General features: G+C 46.2%; 9 protein-coding genes across 9 annotated transcripts, besides 11 other annotated features; 2 read left to right on the top strand and 7 right to left on the bottom strand.

Annotated features, from left to right (window-relative positions):
* Positions 1–64: 64 nt before the first annotated feature.
* Positions 65–97: a microsatellite.
* A 1,342-nt stretch (positions 98–1,439) lies between these two features.
* Positions 1,440–2,294, top strand: Tb10.70.3750 (hypothetical protein, conserved; the record flags this gene model as incomplete). The annotated part of the gene is made up of 1 exon (XM_817520.1): positions 1,440–2,294. The coding sequence occupies one exon, from the start codon at positions 1,440–1,442 to the stop codon at positions 2,292–2,294; it is 855 nt and encodes a 284-aa protein (XP_822613.1).
* Positions 2,295–2,484: 190 nt separating this feature from the next.
* Positions 2,485–2,657: a sequence feature (CT-rich).
* Positions 2,658–2,694: 37 nt separating this feature from the next.
* Positions 2,695–2,733: a microsatellite.
* Positions 2,734–4,061: 1,328 nt separating this feature from the next.
* Positions 4,062–4,090: a sequence feature (AT_rich).
* Positions 4,091–4,628: 538 nt separating this feature from the next.
* Tb10.70.3760 (hypothetical protein, conserved) lies at positions 4,629–5,279 on the top strand (the record flags this gene model as incomplete). Its single annotated transcript, XM_817519.1, has 1 exon — positions 4,629–5,279. The coding sequence occupies one exon, from the start codon at positions 4,629–4,631 to the stop codon at positions 5,277–5,279; it is 651 nt and encodes a 216-aa protein (XP_822612.1).
* A 733-nt stretch (positions 5,280–6,012) lies between these two features.
* Positions 6,013–6,040: a microsatellite.
* A 1,020-nt stretch (positions 6,041–7,060) lies between these two features.
* Positions 7,061–7,123: a microsatellite.
* A 778-nt stretch (positions 7,124–7,901) lies between these two features.
* Tb10.70.3780 (hypothetical protein) lies at positions 7,902–8,828 on the bottom strand (the record flags this gene model as incomplete). Its single annotated transcript, XM_817518.1, has 1 exon — positions 7,902–8,828. The coding sequence occupies one exon, from the start codon at positions 8,826–8,828 to the stop codon at positions 7,902–7,904; it is 927 nt and encodes a 308-aa protein (XP_822611.1).
* Positions 8,829–8,918: 90 nt separating this feature from the next.
* Positions 8,919–8,952: a microsatellite.
* A 495-nt stretch (positions 8,953–9,447) lies between these two features.
* Tb10.70.3790 (hypothetical protein, conserved) lies at positions 9,448–10,944 on the bottom strand (the record flags this gene model as incomplete). The annotated part of the gene is made up of 1 exon (XM_817517.1): positions 9,448–10,944. The coding sequence occupies one exon, from the start codon at positions 10,942–10,944 to the stop codon at positions 9,448–9,450; it is 1,497 nt and encodes a 498-aa protein (XP_822610.1).
* A 34-nt stretch (positions 10,945–10,978) lies between these two features.
* Positions 10,979–11,033: a sequence feature (A-rich).
* Positions 11,034–12,302: 1,269 nt separating this feature from the next.
* Positions 12,303–12,328: a sequence feature (AT_rich).
* A 257-nt stretch (positions 12,329–12,585) lies between these two features.
* Positions 12,586–12,628: a microsatellite.
* Positions 12,629–12,948: 320 nt separating this feature from the next.
* Tb10.70.3810 (hypothetical protein, conserved) lies at positions 12,949–14,568 on the bottom strand (the record flags this gene model as incomplete). Its single annotated transcript, XM_817516.1, has 1 exon — positions 12,949–14,568. One exon carries the CDS (start codon positions 14,566–14,568, stop codon positions 12,949–12,951), a length of 1,620 nt encoding a protein of 539 aa, XP_822609.1.
* An 874-nt stretch (positions 14,569–15,442) lies between these two features.
* Positions 15,443–17,122, bottom strand: Tb10.70.3820 (hypothetical protein, conserved; the record flags this gene model as incomplete). The annotated part of the gene is made up of 1 exon (XM_817515.1): positions 15,443–17,122. One exon carries the CDS (start codon positions 17,120–17,122, stop codon positions 15,443–15,445), a length of 1,680 nt encoding a protein of 559 aa, XP_822608.1.
* A 276-nt stretch (positions 17,123–17,398) lies between these two features.
* Positions 17,399–18,583, bottom strand: Tb10.70.3840 (hypothetical protein, conserved; the record flags this gene model as incomplete). Its single annotated transcript, XM_817514.1, has 1 exon — positions 17,399–18,583. The coding sequence occupies one exon, from the start codon at positions 18,581–18,583 to the stop codon at positions 17,399–17,401; it is 1,185 nt and encodes a 394-aa protein (XP_822607.1).
* Positions 18,584–18,764: 181 nt separating this feature from the next.
* Positions 18,765–21,488, bottom strand: Tb10.70.3850 (RNA editing 3' exouridylylase MP99; the record flags this gene model as incomplete). The annotated part of the gene is made up of 1 exon (XM_817513.1): positions 18,765–21,488. One exon carries the CDS (start codon positions 21,486–21,488, stop codon positions 18,765–18,767), a length of 2,724 nt encoding a protein of 907 aa, XP_822606.1.
* A 1,144-nt stretch (positions 21,489–22,632) lies between these two features.
* Positions 22,633–22,666: a microsatellite.
* Positions 22,667–22,885: 219 nt separating this feature from the next.
* Positions 22,886–24,190, bottom strand: Tb10.70.3860 (arginine N-methyltransferase, putative; the record flags this gene model as incomplete). The annotated part of the gene is made up of 1 exon (XM_817512.1): positions 22,886–24,190. The coding sequence occupies one exon, from the start codon at positions 24,188–24,190 to the stop codon at positions 22,886–22,888; it is 1,305 nt and encodes a 434-aa protein (XP_822605.1).
* Between the last annotated feature and the right edge of the window lie 124 nt (positions 24,191–24,314).

Genomic DNA, 24,314 nt, shown 5'->3' with positions numbered 1-24,314 from the left:
TTCTTGAGAACAGTCCGTGGAGGAGGTGGTGTGAGCGTGGGCAGCAGATGTTCGCAGTTGGTGGACGCACACACACACACACATACACATATATACATATGTAATCAGTGGTATTTTGCAATTTAGTTAGAAAAGGGGAAAGGAGAGAAATATATAAAAAAAACACAGCGTAACGAAAATAAACCACCATTCAACCACACTGAAGTCACGTGTGCGCGCGCATGTCCGGGTGTACAAGCGGGGTGTTGCTTTTCCCACTCTCTGTTTTGGGTCCCCGTTTAATATTGAAGGACAAAAAAGACCTATGTGGTGACGGGACCGTGCGCGCATGCACATTGATACACTTATTGTGAGTTCCTTGTAAATATCTTGTGGATTTCGAAGTACCTCCGGACTAGAAATGGGAGGTGGTGATAATAGGCAGCGACTATTGTAAGAACAGGGATGTTACGTAATAATTAACTAAATAATTTTTTTTGTTCCTTTTTTTTTCTTATTATTGTTATTCGTGCTGCTAAAAAGGCAGTGCCGTGGTCAAGCGTGGGACATATCATCGTGCACAGGTCTATTTTTTTTTTTTTGCGACTGTGACGTAAAGGAAATGAGCATGTTTGTGTAGAGGGAAGCAAAGCGGGAAGAAAAGAAAAAAATTTCTGCAGCAGCTTCCTTTTTTTGGGGGGGGGGGGTTTGTTTTGTCACTGCCGCCGCCCAACTTCGTTTGATGCTTGGATATACTTTTTTTTTCCAATTAAAGTTTTGTGTGATCTTCCATTGGTTTCTGGCGCAAGCACCGTTGGTTGTTTTGCCCTAATATGCACACACGGTATGCGGCATAAATTGATTTAAAGGAGTAAAATGTGTGTAATTATCTGAATGTTGAAGAGAAATGCAAACAATCATTAAATCAATTGCATAAAGTGGATCGTACGAAAACACTGATGGTATCGTGTGCGCAAAGTCATGAAGCGGTGGCCGCCTTTGTTGACAAGGGAAACACCAAAAGAAAAAAAACATCGACACGTGCCTTCGTATCGAAAAAAAAAACCTTGTGAATGTTCTGATCAAGCTTTAGCACACAATTTTATCAGCGTTGCAAGACTCCGCAAGTGTGTGCATATTTCCCCTTGTGGTTTTGACTTTTCTATTCCCCCTCATATCCAGCTGTTGTTGTTGTTGTTCATACGAATAATTGGTTTTACACATTCCTACTGTCCTGCAGTTGTGTCATCTTTTTTTTTTTTAAACCTCAGCAGTAGCAGACACCACGCGAAAGCCACTTAAAGTGTATTAGGAAAGACGAATACACAGCAAGAAAAAAGAGCGAAGCAACGGGAAGGTATTTTAGAGGGAGTGGCGTTTCTGAGAAAACCCTGTAGGTTCACATTGAGTAAATAGGGAAAAGAGCGGAAAGGGGTGAGAAATAAGCCAAGTTGGAAGTAATGGAGGGCTTTCGATATTTTACACAGCGCGTTCCGCAATCCTTATGGAACCCCGTGGCAATGAAACACGCTTTCATCATTGCACTTGTGGTGGCACCGTTGTGGGCGTTTTTGCTTAAGCCGCTCTTGGAGAAATACCACCAGCAGAGTGAACCCCTTCACCTCTTCCTTTGGGCACTGCTGCGAGGTGTTGTGATGCAGTTCCCCATACTCACTTCAGTAAAATTACGGGCGCAAGCAGAACCAAAACCAAGCAGGGGTCGGGAAAGGCCCAGTGGACACACTCCAGAATTAGGATCAGCTAAACGTTATGCCACAGGTGGTAAACCCATTACAGCAAAGGCACTTGATGACTTATTCCGCTCACCCGATTTCGAGGTTTGGTACGGTCAACACCGCCAATCTCTACTCGAAAAGGTTCGTATTCGCTGCTCACAGCAGTTGTGGGCGTCAATCGCCACGCTTGCTGTTTTAGTGTTTGGTGCCTTTGCTCTTCCGCTTTTTAGCTTCTCCAATGAGGAAAAGACGCTTTACGCCGTTCTTCGGCCATTTCTTACTGTCCCTACCTTCAAGGTCAGTATATTCACCAGTGGTAAGGACAAGAAAGAAATCATGTATTCAGTTATTGCGCAACTTACTGCTTTGGGCCACGCTGTTGTGGTGCTAGTAGCGGCCTTCGCGCTTTTCACTACATCTTTCATGCCTGTTGGCTTGAAGCAAACAGCAGCAGCAGCACTTGTTGCTTTTCTCGCTCTTGTTGCAGAGGCCACACGTGTTGAACAAATGGCTGTAGGTGCGGGATTTGTGCTTCTCTTTGCCCCAGTGGCGTGGCGTATCGCCTCTGTATTTGTGTGATTATCTTCAACTTGTTTATTTTTTTCCCCCGTGTATTTATTCTTATATTTACTTTTTTTTTCTTTTTAAATAATCCTTTCTGTGGCAACCTCCAGTTCCCATTCAACTCCCTTGACTTCTCACGCGCATATATGTAAAGGCCCACGTTCACGTACCAAAGTGAATTAGATGAAAAACGCCGTGATGAAACAGAGAGAAAGATGGGAACGAAAAAAAAAAAAACAGCAACATGAATGGAAGAGGAAGAGGAGGAAGGCCCACCGAGTTCATAGAGAGAAAAAAAAAGGGGGGAGTATGGAAGAAGGAAGGAGCAAAAGAAAACAAAGACAAAAAATGGTAAAGAGAACGAACAAAAGAAAGAGATTATGACTCTCTCCAAGCGCACGTGTTGCGGTTGAGGTATATATATATATAGGTATATATATATATATATATATATTGTATTAAAGAGAGACTGAGGCGTTGAATAGATAGAGAAGGGAACCGACTGTTACGCTAGAGTTTTAGTGGCCGGAAGAAAAAATAGAAAAAAAAGGTGAATAAAAGGACTCAATGGTGCGTGTATGGAGAAGGAAAAAATGATATTAGTGGTTGAGTTGGTGTGGTGACTTCGCATCATTGGTTCTTTTCACATATTTTGAGCATATTTCCTTCCGTCACATTTCACTTTGTTTCGTACCGTAGTTCCTTGGTGACTTTGTGTGTACATGATGTGAAAAGGGCTCCGGCCGTTTGTGTTTTTGTGGTGGTGCCGGATGTTGGGGTGATGTTGTAAAAAAGTATTTTTACTCTGTTGGATTACGGTGAGCTGTTTGTTTGTCGCCTTACCGTACGGACCGTGAGGAAAATTATGGGTGCTTCCTGTGCCCACCACTTTCCAAAAGGATATTTATGTACCTTTACTCACCCGTAACGGATTGCATTTATTTGGTGTTGTCTTTTTTTTTTTCTGTGTGTGTGTGTGTGTTTGCAAATGTGGTAATACACCTTCCCTCATGGCGCTAGCGGGGGGGGGGGGAAGAAAATTACCAACCACCTCCGGAGGTGGCAAGTTGATATATTTACTGGCTGTAGTTTGCGTATCTTCATCATATCTAAAAGTTTATCCTACCATGAAGGAAGTTTTACATGAGCATCACTATAGGATCAAGTGAGGACGTATGGGCATATAATTGTATGCAAACCCACAACGGTTAACCGTTAACACGCCTTAGTAACAATCAACCTCCTGCCACATGCTCTGAAGGTGTTGTCGACATTTAGTTGTTACTGTTATTGTTTCGTTAAATATTAAACAGCGGGTGTGTACCACAAGCTCTCCTTTTCGGCACAAAAACCTGCTGCCAAAATTCACTTAAAGTTGTAGCATTCCGCTTGCATCTCGCGGGAAAGTGAGGATAACCAATATCCAATATGTAACGCAAATTTTTTTTTTTTGAGGTTAGGGTTTATGTTCTCGATATGAAAATAACGAAGAATATGACGATAGGCGCAGGTTGTGGTGTTTGCTTTGGCACGGGAACCCACACATTAGGTGAGGAATATGTGGCGCGTATACGAACGGCACGCTATTGGATGAAGTAGCGCGGGGGAAAGTGCTGATATATGTGTGCATAGGCAGGGGATTGTCCGTCCTTGAAAATCACAAATTAGAAGTGTTGATCACGAATGTGTCTAACAAAAATGGCGGTGTCCCGTATATTTTTGCCTTATCACTCATTTGTATTAGTAATTCCTCTCTTCATCACCCGCTTCGCCTCTTCGCTGTAAATATGATTTATTTATTTTTTTTTTTTGCGGCTATTTCACAAAATTTTCAAAATTCTTTTTGATTCCAAAGCAAACGCTTGGTCAAATAAGGTGAGATGCCGGCACCGCGGACGTATCGGCAAGACGCGGGGAAACAACGTCACCACAAGGGCCGTCTTGGCCGCATTCTGGTACCACACGGTCGCATTTCAGGACTTTTATGGACTGTGAACCCCCCGGCAGGAGTCGAAGGCGTTGCGGGAACTGCAGCTCTATTTGCAGCCACTCATAGCGGATTTGGAAAGGGAACATGATGGTAGCAACGGTGAGAAAAAACAAGTGGGTTCAACAACTGAAACAAATGTTTTGGAGAAACCAAGCCCCTCCACCTCGAGTCTTCTCACGGCGGAGCTCGCCGCTTACATACCAGGGCCCGCCATCGAAGATAAGGAGAGAAATAGTGACGACGATGGGGAACGGCCCCCTCGGAAACGATCGCGAACAGGAAGTTTCACAGGAAACAAATCAGAGCAGAGAAATTGCCGCTGGTTGGCCCCACTCGAGACGTGCTGCAAAGGTCACCTGATGGTGAGCATACCTTTTCCTCTACAGCGGGCTGGGATTGTTTCATGTGCGGAGGCGGAGGGAAACGGTGATAATCATTGCAGGGCGAATCCGGTTGTGATTGAGCCACATAACGAAGACGGCCCCAATGTTACTTCTGGAGCTGAGGCCCTCGTAGCGCACTCAGTTGTGCACAACCCACTGGTACGTACCGTTGTTGAACGTATTTTTGAGGATGTTGAGGAGAACCAACGCCCCGCGCTGCGTCACTGTTTTCGTCTGATACCTTGCGAGTTAACATGCTGCCCCATCCTTCCCGAGATGCGTCTCGGGTTAGAGAAGCTTCGGATTGAACATTTCCCCGCATCCTCGGCATCGGATCAGCAACTCCACAAAGTTGGGTTTTCGTTTAGCGTGAAGAACAACACAAATGTAGACAGCAAGAAGGCTTACTTGCAGGCTGCATTGCAAACTACATTTCCCGCCAACCGTTTTGTTGTTATCCCTTCCGGTAGGGTTAAAAGTTGTGGGGGTGGCGTGGAGGCTATGTTTTGCGTGGTTGTGGTTCACTCCACATGTGTCATGGGCGTGCAAAGACGCTTCTCCGATCGTGGGGAATTCAACATTCACGCCCTCGGGGTGAAACATTTGGAACTCTCCACATCGGTGTGAGGGAGCGAGAGGTGCGTGTGATGTTTCAGACCTCTTCATTACATTTGGTATTGTCGATGTGGTGCGGATTTGTATGAACCGTTTGCATGTGCAACCGGTAAAATAGCGAGGGAACTCAAATCGTTCGTTTTTTGTCTGATGCACATGGATTAAATGAATCCACTAAGCGTCGACCAGGCGCCTCCGTAGAAGGATGCTGAAGAGGCGAGATTTTGTATAGTCTCCTCCCACTGAGATTTACTTGTTGGTGGATCTTTCCCACGTTTACTTCAAGAAGGGGAAGGAAGAGACCGCGGGAATTTAATTTTCAAAGGCAATGATGGAAACCGCACAGGGATGAACCGGATGGCATGTTAAACGGGCATGGGGTGGGTGAATGCGAAAGCTATAAAATTCAATGAGGGGAAAAAAAAGAAAAATTACGTTGGCGGCGTGCAGGAGGATTTACGTCTTCCGCTCAGTGGAGAATCCCTTGCGGTTTGGTCCTGTTGCGTTTGGACTTGAGGTCGAGTGAGTGAACCTCCGACGGCCGGGCAGGCGGAATGTGCGAGGAACTCCGTGATTATGTTTGATGAGTACCTATGAGAAGTGTAGCAGGGGCTCATTGCCTTTGTTCTTGTTTTTTTTTGTTTTTTGAAAGAAAAATAAATAAATAAAACCGCTGAGGTGATGCCCACCACAGGGAGCACTTGGTAATATGAACATATTCGCGCGCGTACTGGCGTGGGGACTCGTGTGTGTGTGTGTGTGTGTGTGCATGTCAGTGGCGCCGCTACTCGCAGTTTTTCACTCAAAGCCACATAACTGTACCGCATCTTAGGAGGGAAGGCCACCCACGGTGGCTCAAATGAGAAAGTCACCGCAATAACGATAATAATGCGGGTAGCGTAACGAATACGGATGGGGAAGGTTTGGGGCAGTTTTTGTTGTAATCTGCTGTCTTATTTATCTTACACCTCCACTGCGGGTGGTTTTCAAGTGATGATGTCGAAGCATGCGTCCAAAACAAATAAACAAACAAGACCTCTTTTCCTTATGGATTTTTCCTCTTCTTACTGCATACTTTTTTTTGTTTCTGAGACGGAAGAAACATGAGTAGCAAAGTGGAAGTGGCCTTGCTAACGGAAAACAAAAAACCTGAACTCAGTTCACAGTGAATGGTGGATTAATTGAAAAAATACGGAGTGAGCCATTTCGTTTAGCACAATGGAGTTTTCTAGCCAATGAGCGCGGCGGCGCTGCACTTATCGATCTGCAAACATAATGAACCTTTTTTCCCCCTTTGCTGCTGCTGTTGGCACAGTTCCCTAAAACGAACAACACGGCTAAAAAAAAAAAGATTTTCCAGCGCACCAACGCGCAACCTTCCAGACAGATTTGGCGGTTGCGGCACTGTGATCGGGTACGCTACGCTCACTGTGCCGCATATGCAGCATTCCTCGCTCTAATTCAATTTGTTATTTGAAAGTTCAACACAGTTGCGTTTGGGGACGCGAATGCCTTCCGAATACTTACGGAGCTAATCTCGTTTAAGAGGCGCAGCGCCTCCGACCTTCACCAAAAACTTACCACCTTCAACAAGTTTCCTCACGCGCTTTCCCGAGGAGGGATGCAAAAAAAAAAAAAAGAAATTTAACAAAACGAAACAAAACAACATCCGCTTCTCATGGATAGTGCGTAACCGAAAATCTCGTCAATAAATCTCAGAGTCCCGCAACCGTTTCGAATGACAGAGCCTTCCGACGTGTGTTGTTAAGTGGCTGCTACCTGAAATGCCACTTTTATCATCGCCATCGCTATCATTGTTTTGTATTATTATTATTATTATCAATAATGTTGTTGTTTGGTAGTCCACAAGCCTCAGAAGCCCGCTTTGACTGAATCAAAATGCGTTGAGCGTGTACGCGCTTGGGTGTGCAAAGCCTGACGGCGCTAACGGTCCAAATTCCTTAAACCTTAACGTAGGCAATGTGTCAAAACAAAACCATTAATGCTGTAACCAACCTTGTAAAAATCAAGATGGAGGAAAGACAAAGATTTTGATAACAGGTAGGGACTCAAAATATTAGCTCAATTATCGAAAAGCACACGATGCCGCAGGAAAAAAATATTTTCCGACCAAATCGCGTACCCCCGCGTATCCACTCACGCATCGGACAATACCTATGTTGCGGTACCAATATGTTCTGAAAAAGGAAACAAAAGGGAAATGAAGAAAGAAAAGACGGCGCTTCCCGCACATGACCGCAGTTGGACGTACTTTCCACTTTCTTCGGCACGTGCGGCTGCTATAACATATATTACACTATAACATTAGAAGTTCAGGTAGAATCAGGATGAATTAACAGAATATAAGCTCTGCAACTGACAAGGTAGCTGCACGAGATACTTTATAGCCTGTACGGTATATTCTTTGAGAGCCGCAAAACAAAAGAAAAGTTTTTCTTACTAAAAAAAACAGAAGGAAATGAAAAGACGTCATTCGGTGGGAAGGGGGGGGAAAAAACAAGTAAAACATAACAGTTAAGTTATAGACACTTGAAACTAATAAATTACTTTTCTCTACGTGAGGTCCGATAATCAAAACAAAGGACTATATACACTGCTGCGACGGAAAATACCTTATGGGGCCGCGGCACTAATCAGCGACAACAAAAGGAATTTAATCCAATTCCAAAGGAATTGAGATGCGTTCGTTCCGCCCCTGGAATGGTTAATTGTCATGCTCTGTTTACTGGTGCGCATCACACTAAAGACAGCGTTGGCATGTCCCGCAACTCTCGCCTCCGCTCCCTGTGCCAACTGTTTTCCCTCTTTTATCTCTTGAGCCACTCGCATTGCTTTCTTTCTAGCCTCTTCCACTTCCACGAGCGAGCGGAACACTTTTCTCGCCCCTTCCAGAGCATCTGAATCGACCATTTCGTCAGTAATGTTCCGCATGGCATGCTCTAACGAGGCGAATGTGACGCCAGATGCTGGGGCTAATTTACATGTCTCCGAAATGTCGTCATCGCCTCCATGATATCTCCCCATATAACGATTCGCGGAGCGCACCAATTTGGCTACGGCTTTTTTGCTTTCCTTAACGGCTTCATATCCGTTGCGGTTCATCTCGGCGCTTTGCGACCTAATCACCAACAAATTCCGTTCCACGCTATACACAGTTTCTCTCAGAATTTCATGATCCAACTTAGCTTCTTCAAAAGCTCTCTCTGCGAGTTTAACGTATACGTTGCTACTCCCGCGGCTTCTTCGACCGTCGTAGAGCACTTTGGAGGAAAATGTGATGTTACCTCTCGCCGTCCAGAGGTAATAAGTGCATTCCTGTTCAGCCCGCACCGATTGATCCACGAGCTCCTTTACATATCTCTTCGTAAAATTTACGCTGCGTCCTACGCCTAGTAGTTGTTGCAGTAACGTACAACGGGATGTGGAACCGCTGGTAGCTGCAGGCTCTGCATCTGTGACGGCTGCTGCGGCAGCGGAAGCTCTTGAGCACGACACACATGTCGCCGTGATAAACAGCGCAGTGAATGTGTGAAACATCATTTAACGCAGTTTTGTATGTGTGACAATGTACTTTTCTTTGTGAAGCCCAATAGAAGTTCCCAAAATCCTATTGGATCTGCCTCGGGCTTGGTATGTATGTATATATATGTGTGTGTGTGTGTATTTAGGAAACCATTTTTTTTTTTTAAAGGGTGAATAAGGAAAAAAAGGAAAGGTGGGAGATGAAAGAGAGATACAGGAAGCTATCCACATGTGGTATAGTAATGACACTCATACACGCACTCGCACACGTATAAAAATAAATATATCAACAAATCATCAGCATGTGCGAGGATAGTTCAACCAAACGAAAGTACCACGAAAAGGAACGTCTACGTAATTAATAGCGGGGAAACATATGGCTCCGTGCGCGCAAAACGTTGCAGCTTGTTGCGTAGCAATTCGCAATGACGCATTGCTTGGCGTCACAGCGACTCGCACTCCAAGTTTATCGTACCTTTTCTCACCTAATCTGTTGAGCATGAACAATTGTTCTCTCATGAATAGATACGGATACACATTGCATTGTGTTTCAAAGGTTTCTCGCCCACCAATCACTCAGGTTTTGACATAGTTCCATTATGGTATTGTACGATAATAGTTTTTATTAATATACTCGTTAGTTCGTTTCGTTAAGGAGGCGATCGCATATCAACTTAACCACGGCATCGAAGTGTACTGCGCCTCGAACCTCAAATATTGGTGGGACTCCCACCTTTCCATCAACTTCACCACCAGAAAAGAGCATTTCTTCCAATTGTCTGTGTGCATTTAACTCGTTGTACATGGAGCGTATAAGATAGTGCCCCTTGAACAGGGCGGCTCCTGCATTTGTTGCGAAGGCGTTCAGTGCCTTGAAGCAGTCTTCCTTCTCTGTCCAATGGATGATTTGGGTGCCTGCCGATGAGGTTGGACGTGAAAGCTCATGAACATCCCAATTCAACAGCACAATTCCCTTTACAGTACCAAACCATGTGGGGCACCAACGATGTGGTCCAAATGCTTCGTTTATATTTACTACATGCCGTCGCCCCATAAACCATATGGTTTCCTCGCTGTTACGCATGAGACTGTTGATCGTTGCAGCACTACACGTGAAAGTGTGGGCGGCCTCAACTAAGCTGGGGTTCGGTTTAAGTGATCCAATAAGAGCGCCGATACCGACACTAGCCGGTGATGGAATGGACATGAGAAGCGCGCGCGCACCACCACTGCTAATGGAGGCTCCCTGAATGACGCTTTCAGGCGCAATGTGAAAATGTTCCAACCCTATGAGACGTATTTTGGGTGTTGACGTTGCCAAACAATGAAGCGCAAGTGTTGTTTTCCCACTTGCTCTCGGGCCTAAAATGATTACGGCGCCACCATTACCATTACATATAGCCGTACCTTTCAACCAAACGGAGTGACAAGCAGAGATGACAGAACTGGCGTGAGCCAACTGCAGCACCCGATGCACGTAGTCACCAACAAAATCGGTATCGCCCGATTTCAGTTCTCCAAACACCCCCCAAGTTGACAAGAGATCATTAGAAAAATAATGCGGTGACACCTCACTCGGTGCGAGTGGCACCTTTAGTTGCCGTGCCATCCTCACTGTGTCCATCAAATGGTCAGCTGATAAACCAACGTGTGCAGCCACGCGGCGGGAGATGAAACCGTCCAGAAGCAGTTGAGTCAACCACCGCGAAGGATGCGCACTTTCCGCTCCACTAATATTTTGCCACTCAGCGGACTCCTCATCGCGTCGCACCGCATCAGTGAAATTATCAACTTCCGCTGTCAGCGCGTATGGGTATCCCAACTGCCCTGGAGGCCCGGAGTGGATGCATACATCACTTGTGTTACTCGTATGCGAGTCGGTGGCGGCATCTGCAGGCTTTAAAAAACCAAAGTACTCGAGTTGGCACCATCGCATGATCTCTTCGTTGTTGGTCCCCAGGCGAATGTTCAGCGCCGGTCCCGAACCCACTGGGGCCTCATTTGATATGAGCGGAAGTTTTATGTCACACACGTGCGGGGTGGAGAGTCGACTCCGCAGCGTTTTAACTGAAACACGACGCCAGTGGCGAGCCGCAGCTGCGGCTCGTTGCCGTACGCCTGCACCAACCGCCATGAAAATTTCGGAGGGGTGGCGGTGTCCCCCAAGTTTTTCTCCGCTTTTGTTTTATTTTGTTTTTTTCTTTTTTTTTCCTTTCTTTCCTTCTTTAGTCAATAAAAGACTCAGAGAGTTCGCAAATTAAGAGGTGTGTAGTGATTGCTGCGCATGTGTTTGAGAAATCGAAGTTAACTGAATATTCGTGGTGAAAAATTGGAAGAAATACAAGTAGGATCTATTCTTCACTTTTTTTTTTGGGAATGTGGAGACACCTCCACACCGCAAAGAAGTGGGAGGAAAAAAGAAAAAGAAAAAAAATGGACCATTGGTCGAAGAATATGTTTAAAAAAAAAGAGAAAGGAGTCTTTGAAACATTTTTTTTTCTTCAACACCCCACAAGGAGAAGGGAAAACACAAACAGTCGTTTCTCACCCTTTTAAACGTTTCTGCATTGTTTTTTTGTCCTGTGTTTTGCCCTCAAAATATATTAGCATTGTTAAATTAATTTTTATTAAGGTATGAATGGAAGAAATGACAACTTTGTTATCATCTTCAGTTTCTCGCACATACATACATATAATCATGAGGTGCTTGAAACAAGGAAATTAAAATTAGAAAGGAACGATTATTTGGAGGAAAGCGTTGGATCCTAAAGCGGTATGTTTTTGCCTTTTTTTTCTTTTTTTCCCCTCTTTCTTTGAGAGCTTCCGTCACTTCCCTCCTTATTATTATTATTATTATGCCCTCTTACATTTAGTAATTAGGTGGTGGTGGTGGTGGTGTGTGAGGGATTGGGGAAAGAATAGGTTATGAAAATCGAAATAAAAAGACAAAAATAAGTGAGAAAACAAAGACAAAATGATTAAAAATGGGGGGGGGAGTGAAATAGAAGTCAAAGTTTGGTGATTTAAAGGAAAGGGAGGGGAAATTATTGAAACAAAACACCTTCTCCCACTATATCTCATTTTTGTTTATTTATGATATTTCTTTTGATTTTTTTTCCTGATTCCGCCTGTTACACCGTCTTTTCTTACGTTGCCTCTTAAACTCTACATGTCACAAATGCAAGCTGCCGCCTGGTTTCATTCACGTGTGTGTGTGCATTTGTGTTTTACAAAAACAAAAAAAATAAGAAAAAGGTTACTGCGCAGTATCTCATCCTATTCAGTTGAAATATACACGACATACCTTTTACCCATCTCTCCTTCCCCTTTATTTTTGCCTCTGTTAAATTTCCTTCTCGGACTTCCCTTTTTCCTCTCTTTTCCATGCAAACACATGCACACACATCACGGCGGGTGTTTTATTTGCGTTGTTATTATTACCAATTTCCCCTCTTTCATCACACGTACTCACGCAACGCGCTTTCCTCCCTCAAAAAAAAATTTTTTTTATATATTTTCTTTCCTGAAAAAATGTTGTCAATAAAATATTTTTCCATTTCCGGCTTCTTCTCCCATCATGCCAATACTGCAATGATAGCAAAGTGAAAAAAAAAGGTGAGGGGAATGAGGTGTGGCGGGGTGGTAGAGAAGCAAGATAAACGACTAAAATAAAGAGAGTATGTAAAAAAAAAAGAAAGGAGGATCACAGTATTTAAAAAAAACCAACAAAAAAGAAATCAGAAAAGGCGATATGTTATTATTGAATACATGTCTAATATATATATATATATATATATATATATATATATATATATATAGGTGGAAACATTTATGTGAGGGACAGTATACCCAATAAAAGAGGTAATGGGAAACAAAAAAGAAAAGACAAAAAAAAAAGAGATTCCGGAAAAAGGCTCAGTATATTAACTCAGCGTTCCTGAGTAAATAAATATATGCCCTTTTCAATTCACACAATGAAACTTAACGCGTCCTCCCTCATTCCCTCGAGCTGCTACTTAAATTGTTCATAATAGAACTTAGACAGGCTTCACAACCTGCTCTCTTCTACCTGGTCAGTCGTGGGAATGAAAAAATTAAGAAATATGGAAGCCAAAACACTACGACTACCCAAAGGAGCTCACTTCGCTAAGTGATACATCATTCGTTCCTTCAACTGGCGTTCATTCTTATCTTTCTCATCACCAGTGCTGCATTCCCAAAACATATACAAGAGGACAGCCAACAAAAGGATGAAAATAGACACGAGGCTGAAATACCAAGGCGTCACCACGGGATCGATACTCCACCTGGGGACAAAAACAAGTATCAGGGCGGCTAACGGCCATGCAATTTGCTTTATGATAGAACACATAGTCACACTATACTGATTGAGGTATGCTGATCCAACGTAACTGAGGAGAACACCTGAAGTGTACATGACAAATGGGGGTAAATTGTTATCACACGTAGCGACGCACCTCCCACCAGCAATGAGGTTGTTCCAAGCATCGCCAATGCTGTTGCTCTCGCCCCACGGTTTTACCCCATCGAGTGGAAGAAATGCTAAAGTTCCAGCAAAGCGGAACAATAACATTATGGTTAGCATGACAATTTTCACGCTTGTTCCCCTTCCCTGTCGTAAACGCTTAAGCGCAGTACGCGCGACGTCCTCAGGTTCCTGTGCCGCCGGAATATTGCCCATCTCGACGGCAAGTTGGTGGTTTCCGTTACCAACCCCGAGGGCCAACACGTTTTGGGCACTCAACAAGGTAGATTGGGAGCCCATTGAAGGTACCGCAGTTCCCCCTCGAGCGCGAATCTTGTACAATTCGTCGAATTTTGGGTCGTATGTAAATTTTAACATATAAACCGCCTGCATCGCGTTCACCAACGAACTCAACGCTACTGCAACCAAGTAGATGCTTGCCCACCAAGAGTTCTTTCCAATCTTGTTGAATCCATGCTTCAGGTCAAAAATTGAGGCCACAAGGATTCCAGCGATAACGAACGCAAGTGAAATGAGAAGCCATGGGCTACCGTATGACCTTTTGTCTTTAAGGAACATCTTCGTAAAGAGGGTTGCGAATAACGGGGCTGCGGGTTTTACCAGCGCGGCGAGCGCATTCGGTGTCTTAATAACGGAGTATACACCGACTCCGCTCTGTATCGCATCTATGCATCCAATGCGGAAGAGCATGACGAGGGACTGGCAGCAAAACGCAAATCGAAGCGACGGAGTTGTGAAAAAGATAAAGAGCAACATTACAGTCACCATGAACGCAGCCAATAGTATCGATGGAAGTACCAACGTTGCTAGTGTTCCCGGCGTTTTACCATTTGGAAATTTCGAATGCCAGTATTTGATGCTAATAATTTCAATGAAGTGCCCGACTATAACAACAGTAATAATAACGAAGATGCATATCATTTCAAGCCATGAAGTATTGCGAAAGCGTTCATGTAACCTCCTGACAGACTCAGACAGGGACGCTGGTGCATTTCTCGACTGTGGTTGCGCCGGACTTAGAACTTGCGGGGGTGGCGGCTGGTCGGTCGGCGAAGGTCCTTTCAAAGGATTGGCTTGTGTGCTTCCATTCACTGCTTCCTTCAGCTCCTCTCTCGGGAACCACGACGGTTGCAGAAGTGTCACACCGTCGTTGTTTTGAGTGTTCTCAGCTTTCTCCGACGAAATTGGGGATAGCTTAACGCCCTCTGTAATGTAGGCATTCGAACATTCAACGCCGCCGTTGGTGCTCATTTCCCTCACGTAAGAATAAACAGTTCCTCTGAGGCAACCCTTTCCTTGCTATGTAACCCACGATGCAACCCTGCTGGGAATCCGCTTGTCTAATCGAAATTGGTACGGAAATCCATATCGTGATAGAAGCGGGGGAAATAAGAAAAAAAACAAGAAAAGAAAAAGAAAAGAGGTGAGGTGAGAAAGGTCCCACAACAAGTTGCCCCATTGATTCAGAAAGTCACAAGTTCCGCAAAGCGCTAGAACATGCACAAAAGGGGGAGGGAAGGACGGAAACTGATGTGACAGAATTCGCGATCACACAATTCGTCCGCAAATTTAAGTGTTTCTCCATCAAGCCCCTTTAAAACACGATAGAAACTCCACTCCCTCTACACATGCATGTCCTTTTGTCAGGGTAAATTGCAACGTTGCAGCCCCACGACTCTCACGCATAAATAGCGCTATCGGCACATCTCAAATAATGGCGGTAAGAGATAACAGAGAAGAAAAAAAAAAGCGAAACGGTAAGTTGTAATGATCGCCTGAAGCCAAGTCGTGACGGCGCAGTGCATTGCGCGGAAACAATACTTCCTTTATTCTACCTCAACCCCTTCAGGGGAATGTGGAAGGTTGCACAGCCGAAAGCAAGGTTTGGCTACACGAATAATAACAATAAAATAGGTTACTAGCCGAATTAAACCGTCCAACAGCCCCCTAACCTTTCTCGCTCCACGTCAAATACTTCCCCAACATCCACACCTGTCAAAGTTGGAATTTTCCAGTTTCCTCCTCCGCTACTTTTGCTCTCCTGCCCCCCCCACCGACTATCGCACTTCCAAAGCACAATCGCTTAAGTCGACAGATTATAATCCAAAATTACAGGTAAGGGGCCCTATCCATGCGGCATGTTGTCCATTTGTTTGAGGAGTTGCACGATTTCGTGCGCTGATGCCTTCGCCTCCTCTTCAGACCCAACCCCCGCTAAAAATTCATAGCGCAATTTGGAAACAAGAAGTCGCTCCAACGATACACCGCCGTAATTTTCTATAACGGTCTTCTCTGCAGAGGCGAAGAGGCCAGTAGCATATAAATAATCACGCATATCTGCGTACAACGATGCCATTGCTAACAGCGTCCACCCAGCCTTGGGATTCTGCTTCTGGTCAGGATAAAGCTCTCGATTCAACTTTAAGCCCCGTTCAAGCGCCTCGCCTGCGCGCTTACGAGCGACTTCCACTGTCATGGGTGCACGACGTTGCACATCCGCGTAAATAAGATCGGACGATGATGCCACAGTTGTTATGGGTGAAATAGTAAATAGCTGCTTGGGAAGGAATACCGGTGCATCGCGACGGGTTTTAGCGGCGGGTCTGGGCGCACCAAGAAGGAAGTTACCAAAACTCAGCATGCACGAAGTGTACGCATCCACTTCAAAGCGCCGTTCGTCAAGCAACTCCGCCGACATGATGCCGTCGGCATCCAACGGTGTATTGCATGGAAAGGAATAAAACTTAGCCGCCGCTTCGAACATCTCAACGACTTCCATATCTACTTCCCCAGTGTTAATGGTCCAATCAAAAACTCGCGCCGCCATTTCAGCCTGAACCAGCATGAACAGACCCAACTCGTGCTCCTGTTTGCGAGCAACAAGACCGTCTACAATCGGTTTCTTCCTTTGGTGAAACTCATACACCGTTTTAGCGGCTTGATTAACGAGTTCTTGAGCATGCGTCAGATTACCTGTGAGGGGGATCGTAAGGGTCCCTTTCAGTAACAGCAACTTTGGTTTATTCCAGCGAAGCTCGGGCATCTCACCCATTTGCCTCTCGGTTATTTTCTCACTCAGCGCCAGCAGTTCGTCCAAGCGATCCATCACAGTTTGTAAGCTAATCATTGCGTCACCAGATTCTCCACCAACTACCGCCATGGTCCAGGAAGAGGGATTTCGATCTGCCTTGGAGTCACTAACATTTGCCTGCTTTACGTGAAATGGTCGCTGGTGAAGGGCGCAAAAAGACCGAATAAAGTGCGCTAGAATAACACAAGTTGTGTCCAGATGCTTCACATCTGATTTATCCCAACTATCGTTAAAGTATAAAAGTCGTCCGGCATGCTTTACAATAAATCGGTGCACATCAATCCGCGTCGCGAACTCCGACCGCGGTAGATGCTCCAAACCGTTGAGGAGCTCAAATTTTGTTGCGTACAGCGGCCGGACAACGTCCGCCACAGCGGCACTCCTCACACCGCTTACATTTTCCATGATCTCTTCACCACGGGACAATAACATCATCGCCTTCTCACGTTTTTTTTTCCACTCCGCCACTGCAGCAGGTGCTGCCAGTGCAGCAGGGGAAAACAAACGAGGCGCCGACCATCTGCTACAAGGTTTCCCTTCGGGAGGTTGGAGCAGCTCCACTGCATCGCGAAGTTCAGGGATACCGTGCGGATGGAGGTGAGATCGGGGTTGAAACCTGGAAAAATAGAAGGCCAGATCGGTAGCGTGCACAAAGTTGTTGGGGACACAGGTATCACCCACTTCAACGAGGCACCGACTTGTCCGGCGGAACATCTGATTGTGGGGTATAAACGAAGAAAAAAGAAGAAAAAAAGAAGAAACCACGGGGGAGAAATACAACAAAGAATGAGCAGCGCAGCAAATTTGCGGAACAAGTGGGTTGGCGACACAACTGTGGTAACGCAGGCGCGAATGCACAAGAACCGCGTGTCGTGTAAAGACGTGTTTACGTGTGCGAAAGGGACCTTTTCCTCACATTGCAACATGCAAGTCATTAGTCAAAAGTTTCCCTTTAAGAGACAAACATGCGCATGTACGGAGTCGTGAGGCCTACTGCGTAAACCGGAGTTGCACTTTTTCTTCTGTGTCGTCCTTGGCAAATGCCGCTTCGTCCGCGTAACCGCGTTTGTGGCTGCTACCAATGGAGGCGACCTGGCCCTTGCGAATAAGCTCAACACGTTCCCAGAACAATTGCTCATCACGCGAAAGCTCCCACAACTGCGCGCGGCAAACGGCTTCATTGCTCACGGAGCCGCTTCCAGCCTCTTCTATTTGAACGAGGGCGGGAGTGAACAGTGGGTGAACGGATCCAATTGGTATCGTCGCTGGGTTGCTATCCTCAGCCTTCAACGTGGATGCGAGGGGAGGTTGCTCTCGGTTACTCAATTCCGTCCGGGTTCCCTTAACTCTGTCGTCTTTAACTCGGGTTGGTGTCGCTTCTGCTGCGTCCCCCTTTTGTTCGAATTCTTTCAGTAGCGCAGCCGCCTCCTCCTTCTTTCCGTGTTGAACGAGCTGCATCCATGGGGTAGCAGCTTCATGCTTCAACGCTTCGAATGCCAACGGACGGAGAGTGTTCGCATCCTCTTCATACCAGTGCTTCAGGTCGGCCGATGCCCGCATTCGCGTGTTATGGGAAAGACTTCGATGCAGTGCTGCTTCCTTCGCTGACCGTATTTTCCGCGTGGCATCCCACAAAGCGGTTTTTATGCTCTCCGCTAACTTGTCCAAATCCAGTGACCCTGTAGCCCCTGTGGTGGTTGCGGATCCTTGTGTTCCCGTCTCCGCATCGCCACTAACATCACCTCCGCCCGAAACAGTGGGTCGACCACCCTTACGATAAAAAGGCTCCCACACGGCCTTGTCAGTTAGTTGGACAGCAAGAACAGTGCCGTAGCCACTACAAACAACTTCCACACCCCTGCAATTACCGATGAACTTCCTACTTGCAATCTCGCGGTAGGAGCTCTCCAAAAGTAGCCGATGCTTCAGAGCACCTATTAAGTTGTTCGTATAGCGAAACGACATGGCGCAAATCGAGAGGAAGAAAAGTGAACAGGGTGGGACAAGTGGCTTTTCCTTATTCCTAGACCGTGTGCAGTTGCCACTTTGAGCAACCACAAAGTATCGTGAACGAAACAAACATAGGGGTAAAAGGGGAAAATAGAGCCTCAACTCGAGTGTGAAATGATAAGATCTTAATATCTGATGTGTGGAGTCATAGTCGCCAAGACGCATGCACCACCTTACAGTTTTACACGTGTAGCCGCTCAGTGACTACTTTTAGACAAACAATACAGCTTTCCCTCCCGTTGAACAACTTTGCCGCCCTAAAACCTTGCTATGTGGGGGGACTCAAATCGGTATTCGATGTGAAGAGCGGAAAGGTCACAAATGGCAGTGAGCGGGATGCCGAGGGCTAAACCACCTGAAACTCAACAAGGAGACCGAAATGGTCAGACGGGTACAAATACTCCGGAACGTCCTTGTCAATGTCCACCTGTTTTGTGATCCCCATCTCACGGACAGAGGTCGTCCCAATAATCTCAGTTTGAATAGGTTGTAAGTTTCGAGAGGAAAACAATACTCGGTCCGCGCGTCCATAGAATTCTTTCTCAATAATCTGTGCGGCGTAAGGATTTCGGTCGCCATCAATGGTGTGGCCTGATTTGCTGCTCACACCTTCATCGGGGTGAAGAAGTAACCAAGCGTCTTTAAAGCCCATTTCCGGGGGAAAGGTGAAGTAATTCTTCGCGCAGTCATTAAAATCACCCATAACAATTAATCCTGCTTGCTTACCGTTAATAGGGGGTCGCGTGCGTAGTCGTTTCGTTAAATTGTCGAGTTGAGTTGTGCGGTTACTGATGTTGTTCTGGTTATAAGGAGCAAGAAGGTGCATCGAACCCACCGTCACCGGAACACCTTCAGACACAACCACTGTGACTTCCGGCATCACACTCGTATGTCCTGAAAAAGCGGGAACATTTGCGTGGTGTGTAGACGTTACGCAGAGTGACCGTCTAACGAGTAACATGACTCCCCAAGGTTGAATGGCGTGACTATGCTCACAGCAAGTCATGGCATACTTCTCCCGTACCCACGGTTGTTGCGACAGATACTTGCACCATGCTGGCTCTACTTCCTGCATACCAATAACATCAGCGTCAAGCCCCTCCAATGTTTGGGCGAGTGCCACGTACCTTGTTGAAGTGCACCAATCAATTCCATCACGCCCTAACGGCGTCCGCTCGCCACTGTGACGACTAAACTGCACGTTCCAGGTTACCACCCGAAGCGTTGAAATCTCCTTGGATGCTGGGTTTGCAGAGGAGCCAGCCAGCTCATGGCACGGTGTCTCTAACCAGCCATCCTCGTTTCCCCCGCCACTGGGGGTTGTTATACCGTCCTTCACATGAAATACAAAGAGAGAATTCTTGGAGGAGACGCCACCACTGTCAAGCACTCGAGAAGCCGCCGTCAACATTCCCGAAGCGACACGGTGCCTCACGCCAAGAGCGACGGCTCGCACCCCCAGATTGACACTTTTGTACGTCCACCCAGGAGGGGGCCCGCGGGAACCTGGGGTCCGCACAAAGTAGTGAGTCGGATAGTGGTTAAAGGCTGGGTGCTCTATTCTGCCGTCATCATTACCACTGTTGTCGCTTGTCACAACAACCTGTAGCACACGACGCACTTTGTGAAGAGCTTCCACGACGTTCTTCGTGTCCACGATATCCTGGGCAACGCCATCGGGAAGTGTGTGACCTTTTGTGAATACGGGAATAATTTGATCGATCATTTCTGCCTTGGGGGCGCTCAAAAGCAGTGTCTCAATCCCTGTCAGCGCAAATGTCCAATCGACGGAGGCAGCAAGACCCGGTTCAGTGCTCCCGACATCAGCGACGGCGGTGGTTTCTCCGCCCTGCGCAGCCAGATGTTTCAGATGACCAATAAAGCGCTCAATGGGAATTTTAGGTTGCTTCTCCGGGACGGCGTCATTGTCGTTGGGTGTCCACCGAAAATTCTTGATGCCTCCATCGCATATCATGGAGTGGGTTTGTAGAAGAATCTCGAGGTAATCCGCGGACTGCTGACAAAAACGAGTCGGTGTTGATGTCCTCCGAGTAGCGTGGGTTAGTACACGCTCAAGGTTAAGGGGGCACATCCGCAAACATCGCTCTTCAGATGTTTTCCCGAATAAGTAGAGTTTGTTAGCCTCCTCTGCAGTGTAGGCTTCCATCAAATCCTTGAAGTTCACGCCCAGGCCGGGAAGATCTGTCGCGCTAATACCATTCGCCATCAAGTACAGGAGTACAATGTCTGTGCGTACAGAAGCCAACCTCTTCTGAAGTTCATTCCCTCCAGAACCGATTGATGTTTCGCCTTTCAGTAGATGATCCATCGCAAACCACTCCAGTGCCTCACTCAAGGAAAGGGATTTCATCTCTCCTTGCTGAAGTGTTACGGTAGTGATGTTGTGAAAGGGTGTTGCGCCGAGGGCGGATAGAAACGCATCATTACCTCCAATGAGGCAAAATGTGTCGTTGAATGTTACTTCAGGTGGCCCTGCCGAGGCAGAAGCAGCCGCAGCCGCTCCGGTAACTGTAGGGGTCGTTACCGCTCCATCCGGAAGTGCACGGGTCGCGAGGTCAAGCATCCACGCAGAGAGTTTTGCCTCCACCGGCCCCGGTGCTGCCGGTCCACTTACAATAAACTCCTTTGGTGGTGTCCGCAGATCCGGACCCACACAACGAAGTTTGTCTTCAAGCGAATAAACCATGGGCGACGCTGCACTCCGGTAGAACTTTCCCTCAAATTTCTTTCCCGGATATAACCGCATGTGACGCACTTTCCATAACGGCTCACTTCCGTCAATGAAAATTGCGAGTGACTTCTTCGGTTGAATACGACGCAAAATTACATTTGTGATTTGTTTGTGAATAATTTTCACCGTTTCCGCATCGCGCTCCTGGCCAATAAGGTCGCGTGTCAAACGTCCTGCCGCGCCGGAGAGAGATCCGACGTCGACGGCGACATGATCAAACCCCCATCCGCTCCGATTCAATACGTTGTTAAATTCATCTGATATCTTGGACGACGTGCGGTAGTCCGCTAGCAGGTGCAAGCGACTGCGGCGCAACATATGCGGTTTTTTTTTGCGTATACTACATGTCATAGTGGAAAACACACAAGTGGAGAGAAGCATTCATACGCATATATATATGTATGTATTTACACATGTGGGCACAGGAAGCAGAGAAACTGTTTGTTAGCTTTTTCCCGACGGTTGCTTCCAGCATTTATTTATGCTGGCTGGCAATTGGTGATGGCTATACCAGGGGCCGTTCCAAAGAAACAGCTTCGTACGACAGTCAGAAAAGGTAAAACCAAGTAAATGTGCCACTACCGCAACACTGCCAAAGGACCCCGAGTGACACAACAAATTACTTCCCTGCTCCCCCATAATCCTTTCCCAGGATCGTGATTTCTCATCAAGTTCTTTACACTTTTTTTTTTTTTCAGAGGACATCAGAGAGCAACATTAGTGCAAACTAGCCCTCCCTTTCCACAAGGTTAACGGATTTCAAACGCGGCGCAGTTGAACAAACATCAACCGACGGCAACATATGTGCAAACAAAAGGAAGAAGGTGAAGCTACAAACTGCAAATGGGTACACAGAAACAACCTCATCAGCTCCCTTTCAGACCCCATTTGTTCATATTTTCCCCCATATCCCTCTTTTTGCTCATATCACTGGTTGTAAGTCGGTTATTTCGACATCTTTGTGGGTTATAAGAGTGCTTTCCTCAAAAAAAAAAAAGACCCTTTGTAACCTCATTTCTCTTCTTTTAAGTTTGTGAGTGTTATTATTGTTATTTTTCCACGTGCTCCTCCTCTCTTTCACCACACATCGCGTTGTTATTACTGATCCTATTTGCAGTGTTCAACTATTTCCGTTCATTTACTTACCCTACACTCTTCCATCCATAGGTACCCGCTCCGTTTCACGGGGAAAGACACGGAAGGAAAGTGATACAAAAAAAAAAAGAAGCAGACAAACAGACGCTGCCACGCAGCAAACATACAAACCGGTTGGTAATCTACAGTCTGTGAGGACATTGCTTCTCTCATTTGATTCACAAAAACATGTTCTTGCACACGACTCGCCTGTCCCCCTTCGCCCAATTTCCCCCATTTCACGCCTTGTTAAGGCTAAATACCCCCATACACGCGTTGTAGATTACACCTTTTACAAGAAAGTAATCCCTCGTTTGGATACCGTTACTTATTATTACCATTATTATTATTATCATCATCATCGTTCTTACCCGCTCCCCGCAACCACGGACACATGTATGTGCGTCTGAACGCACTCATTCCTTTTTTTAAAAAAAACTCTTCCACCTGTGTTTTGTTATTCCACACACCTTGACCACGGTGCGTAAAAACGGGTATTGCATTTGCCTCCTCCATGAAATTTAGTGCAAGTGCAAACGGCCAAGGTGATCCACCTATTTCACGACGCTCCGCACAACACATCAATACCTTTGGTAGTTGTACGTGCCTTTTGTCTCAATGTTTACAACATTACCAGACGTGCGTGCGGTCACCTCTACGGTTGTAATTCCCCGAGTTGGGTTCAACAAACACACCTTCAACTCACCGCTCAACACTTCGCCACCCTTCAGTGGAAGGGGTTCATGAAGAGCAACACTCGTTTCCGTCCACGGATTGGTGCCACCTGGACGGACGCCCAACACAAAATTAGCACCGGGATCGTGAGGGTTGGTGAAACGGGCGTCTATGTAAAATGTGAGAAAGTTAACCGTCGTGTCTTTGGTTGCTCGCACGCTGAAGGGCACCACAAAATCGTTCAAACTCGATTTATCATCCAAATTGTTAATCGATGCGATATTGACTGTGTGGGCAAGACACGTAGTGGTAACGATACTAGAGGTGGGGACACGACACATCTCCACCTCCCGTTGCACAAGTGCTTTCATCGGTTCCATCTTGAAACCATATACGTTACCCCAGAATTCCACGGTATCCATGTGAAAACAATAATCACTGACGCCGACAACGTGAATGGATGAACTGTCAGGACACATAACACCGTTGCTCGCGAGTAAATTATTACGGGCATAAAGAGCCTCTTCTAGCAGTGGGTCATTGATCAAGAATGGTCCCATCCATTCACAGATGATGACGTCAAACTGCCGCACGGGAAAGTTTTGAACAACGTCCACAAGAGCACCCCGGAAGAAACTAATATTGTTTAACCCATTTTTCTTCGCCACCACTTGCGCGGCGTCTACAATTGCGGAACGGTCCACTGCAACAACAGCGGAGGCGAGGCTTCGCGCTGCAATCATGGAAACCAACCCCATTCCGCACCCCAAGTGCAATACAGATTTGCCTTTGATACTCCTCAGTACAGACTCGTATGCTCGCAGTCGGACACGATCGTGAATACAGGATAGATTCCCTGATATTCGTGCAGTGCAATCCCCATAAAGACTTTTAGAGGTGGCATGCCTCTCACTTTCTGTTGCAAGGAGGGATTCATTGGCGATAATGCGCTCCGATAAATTATTCCCGCTCTGTTCGTTGTCAGTTCTGTGACTGACATTGCCGTTTCCTCCCCCTGTTTTTCCGCCTCCACCGTTATTTGATGGTCGCGATGCCGAGTTTTTCTTCGGTGACATCTCAATTTTTACACCTTTTAATCCTGCTCTCGTTCCGAATATCTCGTCCGTCCTAATCGACCGCACGTAAACTTCGTAATCGTCCTCCCCCCCTTTTTTGAGAAGTATCAAGGTTAAAAAAAAAAACTGTTGCATACGTTTTACAGATAAAAACAAAGAGTGCGACGCATCTCACAAAAACAACGTTATTCGCAACAAACAAAATATAATCAACCGCCAAAAATTTTACCACCCTCAAAAAGAACCTGCCATTGCTGAG

This window comes from Trypanosoma brucei, chromosome 10 (assembly GCF_000002445.2).
Source record: "Trypanosoma brucei brucei TREU927 chromosome 10, whole genome shotgun sequence".
Classification (NCBI taxonomy): domain Eukaryota; phylum Euglenozoa; class Kinetoplastea; order Trypanosomatida; family Trypanosomatidae; genus Trypanosoma; species Trypanosoma brucei.
Note: the sequence above shows the minus strand (reverse complement) of the source record. Positions and strands in the feature narration are given on the sequence as shown.